The sequence below is a fragment of the Geospiza fortis genome, unplaced genomic scaffold (assembly GCF_000277835.1).
Source record: "Geospiza fortis unplaced genomic scaffold, GeoFor_1.0 scaffold399, whole genome shotgun sequence".
NCBI classification, from domain to species: Eukaryota; Metazoa; Chordata; class Aves; order Passeriformes; family Thraupidae; genus Geospiza; species Geospiza fortis.
In genome coordinates this window covers 501,402-507,539 of record NW_005054560.1, presented here as the reverse complement: position 1 = coordinate 507,539, position 6,138 = coordinate 501,402, and the positions used below count along the sequence as shown (strand labels likewise).

The 6,138-nt window shown below is 51.3% G+C and overlaps 1 protein-coding gene across 1 annotated transcript in view; it reads right to left on the bottom strand.

Annotated features, from left to right (window-relative positions):
* The window catches only part of TNR (tenascin R), a 31,051-nt gene extending 27,822 nt beyond the window's left edge, over nt 1-3,229 (bottom strand). Inside the window, 2 exon segments of the mRNA XM_031064149.1 lie at nt 1-117; nt 2,734-3,229. The exon segment at nt 1-117 is cut by the window's left edge and continues 243 nt beyond it. Of these exon segments, the coding sequence (XP_030920009.1) occupies nt 1-117; nt 2,734-3,229 (613 nt within the window).
* Between the last annotated feature and the right edge of the window lie 2,909 nt (nt 3,230-6,138).

The window sequence follows — 6,138 nt, the reverse complement described above, 5'->3', positions numbered from 1 at the left end:
CGGGGCACAGCGACTCCGAGCAGTTGCTGCCCGCCCAGCCCTCCATGCACACGCAGCTGCACGACTCCAGGCTGAAGTTCCCGTGGCCGCTGCACTGCGGGATGTAATCCAGCTGCCCTGCAAGGATGCGGGAGCGAGGGTCAGAACCCGGCGGGTGGGAGGTGGAAAAGGTCGGCGTTGGTCTCGGGTCAGCCCTCTGAGGGGCTGGAGAAGGTGTGGGGCAAGGCGGGGATAGTTCTCTCTCTGGCAAACTGGCGGCTTTAGGGCTGAAAGGGGAAGAATTGGTGGGGCTTGGGTGCATCCTAGGGAGCACTGGCCCCCATAACTGTGGGTGCCATCAGCCTTGTGGTGGTGCAGGTCCTCCCTTTGGTTTCTCTCCAGCTCAGCGCTCAACAGGAACTTCCCTAGACCTCTTACTGGGAAAAACCTTCCCTGGAGAAACCCTCTGCGCCAGCCATGACTCCTCTGGTCTCACATCTACCCACTTCTCCTTTTATAGCTGAGAGATCCGAGCTGCTTTTCCTCTCCTATACGAAGTAGGTATCATCCTCATCCCTATCCTGGAGAACCTGACTGGGACAGAACTGTTGGCTTTGGGCACACTGAGGTTGTGGAAAAGCAGGGATAGCACAAGGGCTCTGTGGCAGCACCTCTAATGCCCCCTCTTTACCTGGCAGCCTTGCACAGGGTGCTCTGGGCTGAGGAGGGATGATGGGGATGAAGGCAGCAGTCACTGACCCTGTTAATGCTCCCCTGTTTTGCCCTCAAACAGAGCCATTGCTCCAGCCAAGGGTTTATGCCAGGCAGGCTAACTTTTCCTTGCTGATTTGTACTGCTTTTCCTCATGTGAACCAAGGAAGGACAGAAACCCTTTCTGTGCTTCTTCCAAACCCTAAAGACCCCCAAGCCCCAGGACTCTGTCCCCAGCTAAATTTTCCATCCTAGCTGAACTCTCCAAGCAGCTTTTCCAGTGGGGAGATGTAGCAGATGCACATGTAAAAGCAGCTCAGTTACATGCTGTGCCAGACAGACACATTTGGGTTACTGTGCAGGACAATTCCCACCCAAACTGCAAATACTGGGAATGCCAGGCAGAATCTCTTTAGATCTCAGCCTCTAGCTGAGTTATCAAAAGATGAGAGAGGATGCTTCTAAGTGTGCTGGAGAAAAGAGGCTTTCCTCAGGGAAATTGCCTTGGGTGGTGGGGTAGGGATCCTGATTCCTTTGCAGTGCAGTGAATTGAAAGCAGCTCTGGTAAAAATAAATGAAATTATTCCAGTTTTAGCTCGGCACATCTGTGACAGGAGTGGGGACTCCACCAAGCAATGAATATTTAATGGGGCTGTCTATGCATGTTGCAAGTAACCCAAATAGGCCCATCAGAGTTTCAAATTAATTCCTTTAAAACAGGTATTTTTTCATAGCATTTCCTATGTGATTTTAACCCTCACTTTGCACAGACTGATGTTTCCTGTTTTGTCTTAGTTATTAATGCAGCTGATGGATGTGGCACTGGAAGGGATGTGGGCTGAAGCCATGGCTGGGAACACATTGACTTCCACTGGCCACATGATAGATGCCAGCCCAAGCCACCCTGCTGTGTGTCCATCCTTGTTTCTCCCTCCCTGACCAGCACACCTTTGGTGTAACTCTAGACCTGAGGACTGATTGCACTCACTTCATTTTAATGTGTCCTACACACAGAAAAATGTCTCCTTCCACTGGAAAAATCACACTAATAGCTGCAAAACTTTAAAAGAAAAAATGCAGTGAGTACTGGGGATAAAAGGGTTGGTTTTAATTTCTCTTCCTTTCTGCTGCTGCTCTTGGTGTGAAAAGCAGTTTTCCCCTGGAAAGATGTCCTGTGTCATTCTCCTTGCTTAGTGTTTTCTTTCCTGCAAGGAGCCCTCGTGGGCTGAGCTGCATTTGGGATGGATGCCCTTTGGGACAGCCCCTCTTCCTCGAGACAAAGAGAACTATCAGTGTGCTGGCTCCTGGGTCATGGAAATGCAGCTGCCAGCCCAAACCTGCCTGACCCATCTCATTTCAGCTGAGTGCTGCTTTCCTGAGCCTGGGGGGCAGCTGAGGTGGAGCAAGGGGCTGCCTTCAATGGAGTAACCCTAATGGGACCTCTTGGAGGTCTCCACCAAAGCACATCTTTTTATTCAGATGGAGTATTTTGTGCCTTTTTTTTTCTTTTTTAGGTTTTGTTTGCTTATTTAATGTATTTTTTAATCCTTTTTTTTTTAAACTCAGCTTTTCAGATGTGTTCATTCCCCCTGCAGAGAAGATGAAGGGGCTTATTGCCAGCTCCCATGGGGCTGCCTTCAGCCCAGGGACAGCTCAGGAGAGCAGCAGCCACATCTCTGCCCCTGTCCCACAAGCAGTGGCTCATGTCTAAGAGTGCTGGGAGGACTGCAGAGTTGAGAGATCCCCCTGCTCACCCCTAACCAGCTGTAGTTTCATCCCTAAAGGGGTTCAGCTCTCTCTCCATTGTGGAGTTTTCACAGTGAGTGTGGACAGGGCGCTCAAGTGACCAAAGCCCTCCCAGGCCTTTTCCTGCCTTAAGAGGACTTAAACTAAGTTTTTCACTAAAGCCACAGCCCCATTGTGGGTAAACACTGGTTTTCCTCTGTCACCACTCTGAGTGGCACCATCAGGTTCTCATTATTTCTCCTGCCTCTCTCTCAAGCCCTCAGCCCCCAGCAAGAGCTAACAGGATGGCGTTACTACCTGTGGCTGCATTTTCTTGGCAGCAATTGGAGGTGCATTGGTCCCGGAGGATGGAGACCTCCCTCTCCAGCATCTCAATCCTGCTCAGCAGCTCCTGCAGGGATGGGAGGGAGGTGGAGCACTTGCAGGCCTGCTTGGGCATGTTTATCCTGTGGGTGAAGGTGACCTGGCTCTCGCTGTCGGAGGTCTGCTCCGTGTACTCTGCCAGCCGGTCGTCTTCTGAACTCACCTCCTCGCCCGAAGACTTGAACATGGAGGAGCAGCAGCTGTCCAGGGGGATGTTGATGTTGTAGATGTGGTGGAAGACCATGGGCTGCTCTTTGGTGGGTGGGCTGCAGTTGGTGAGGCCAGCTGCCTCATCCACCGCTGTCCTCTCGGCCGGCTCTGTCGTCGCCTCCAGGCGGCACTCAAACGGCTTGAGGACAGCGCCCAGCAGAAGCAAGTTGAAGCTGATGACCACACTCCTCAGGATTGGGTTTTCACCATCAGTCCCCATTTTCCTGGGAGTGGGAAGAACCTTCCAAGCTAGTCTTGGTCAGCCAAGAGCGGGGAGGACCTGGGAACACAGAAGCAAAAGAGCATGGTTGGTGTTAGCCTTGAAACTATGCTCAGCACGGAGAGGTAGATCCTTCTTAGGACTTATCCAGACACATGTGGGGCCAGCTTCACCCACACGCAGTCCTGCTGGCTTTGGTGTGCAGGGACACAGTTTGGGGTAATTGGGAGTGGGGCTGAGCTGAGCCTCATCCCCCAACAGGCTGCAGCTGTGAGCAGCAGGTGAGCAGCAGTGACAGCAACGAGCCATGGAGTGCCCAAGGGCACTGACCAACCACCAAAGGGAACAGAGGGCACACAGGTGCAGTGCATCAATAGGAGGGGATAAAAGGTTGGGCTAAAAAACAGGAGGAGCAGATGCTTGCAGTCCTCTAAAGTGCTGTAGTGTTGCTCTGTATAGGTCGAAGCTTTCTGAAATGTGTGATGTTTCTCTGTGTATTGTGGCTGTCCCAACTGTGACATTGGTGGAGCCTAAATCAATGCTGAATGGAACCCATGGCTGGTGGGAACACCTTGTCATGGCCATTGAGCAGTGACAAAGACAGATTCTTGTTGTTGTTTTTTTTTTTTTTTATTTAGGAAACAATAGATCTAGTGCTATCAAAGCACCAAATACTCATCTCTGGGCCACTTCCACATCTTACTTTGCCACCCTCTACCAAAGCCATAACCTTGAGCAGTTGCTACCTCTTGCTTCTAATGGCCCTCCTGCTCTGGAGCTCCTCTCCAGCTCCCTGGGGAGTATCCCTGCCTCCCCCATTACCCTGAATGAATGAAAATATATGTTTGCTGGTTTCTCTCCAACAACACCTGGAACTCTTTTGGTAAACTCTCTTTTTTTTCCCCTGGTTTTAGGAAAAGCAAGGAAAACAGAAATAACTCTGCAATGGCATGGTGCTGACCGTGCTCACAGAAGACAGGTTCTGTAAGTTGCAGTTTGGGGCTGCATTCTCAGACCCTGACTCCTACAAGTCCTCCTCTCCCCTCTGGGCTCTCTGCTGGCTCCTGGGTGGCCCTGGCTGACCCACAGGGAGACTCCTTGTCCCTGCACAATGGGGCAGCCGTGGCAGGGCAAGGCACAGGGACTAATGAACACAGACTGCCTCTGATTGACTCGCTGGTGCTCAAATCTCAGCACCCCCTCCTCGGCCTCTCACTTGGCTTTTTGTGTGTGCTCAGAGTGGAAGTAATTGTGGCCATGGGCCAGCTGCTCCGAGCCAGGCCAGTGCTGCAAAGGAAAACTCCTTGCAGGATTACCGGAGCAGCTTAGGCACGGGGAAATGAAACGCTTCCTCTCCCCCTCTGTGCAGCCAGCTTGCCTCAAGAGAGGTATCAGAGCCAGTTTGTGAGCACAGCTGGATGGGGGAGAGGGGCTCTGTGTGGGTGCAGGAGTGGGAGATGGATGGTGGGTAAAGGAGGGTGAGCAGACACACACAGCACTAATGACAGTGAGCAGGGTAGTTGGGCAGTGAACAACTCTGTAACCCACAGACTGAACCCATTCATCTGCTGCTAGGAACTGCCAGCCTTATTGGTCTGAATCTCTTTATCAGTACATTCATTACAGCTGCCCAGCTCTCCTTTCTGAGTGGCAAGTCATGGCATTCCCTCCTGCCCCTTGGGCAGGGCATGATGCTGTGGGGATGTTGGCATCCCTGGGGAGTGATGCCAGGGAGATTTCCTGTAATATCACTGGTTGGGCTCTTAGGTGTGAAATGGTGAAAAGTCACCATGGTTCAGGCTGAATCCACAGGGCAGGTGGATGCTCCTTGGAGTCCTCCAACCCAGAGCAGGCCAGACATCCCTATTAATCCTCAGCTTCTTCCCAGAGGCTTGGGCTGGCAGCTCTGAAGCCCTGCCAGGTTTGTGAACACATTCCTGAGCTCTGTCATTGCCATTCCCTCTCTGGTCCCGCTCTGTCTCCTGCTCCTCATGTCAACAGTTTGCTTTTCCCTAAAGGACCCATGAGAGTCAGGGTGGGCTGGGAGGGCTCTGGGGCTGCTGGAGCAGTCTGACAGCTTCACTCGTGTCTGCCTGGGGAGAGAAACATCCAACATTCCTCCTTTGGTTCCTCATTTTCCTGTGCTCCTGATGCTTCCCAGGCCAGCTCACACTGCACTGACAGAACCATTAAAAACCATTGGTGGGGAGAACAGAGCCAGGACTGCATATTTTTCATCCCCCTTTCACAAGGAAAAGAAGCCACTTTCTGTGTCATTTAATGTGTAAAATTTGCATTAGAGCAAATTCACCTGGGTTGCTTTTAGTCTTTTTTTTTAATGACGGCTTCGTTGTCCCCAAGTTCAGCTAAAACTCCCAGCTGGTGGCCTTCTGGATGGCTGTGATCCCTTCATCCCTAGAGGTGGCCTTGGAAAAGCTCCCATCCAGAGCACTGAAGGCAGCTCTGGGCCTGTCACTTTGCTGGTGTCTGCTGTCCATGTCCTTCTCCTTCACTTTCTGCTGGACCGGGACAATGCCTCTCCATCCCAGAGTGGCCTCTGTGTGACCAGGATAGGACAGCTGATCTCCAGGTGCCTCTGGGGCAGCTTCTATATTTTACCAGAACTGGTTACCTTTAGTTTGTTTTGCCTTTTGCCCCCCCTCTACAATTCCCCCAAAACATGGGTATTTGAATTAAAGTTCAAATTAAAGAGTGATTACAGTTAATTATGAAGTTTGGCAGGCAATGAGCTTTTGGCTCCAAAGCATTTCAACTTTGGGGAGCTGTGAAAGAATCAATCTGCTGCAATTTCTCTGTGGTGCTCAATAAAAAATACAGGCAATAGAAAACTGAGAAAAATATTTGAAGGTTTTGCCAAACATGTACCACAGCAAAGCTCTCTCTTTCCT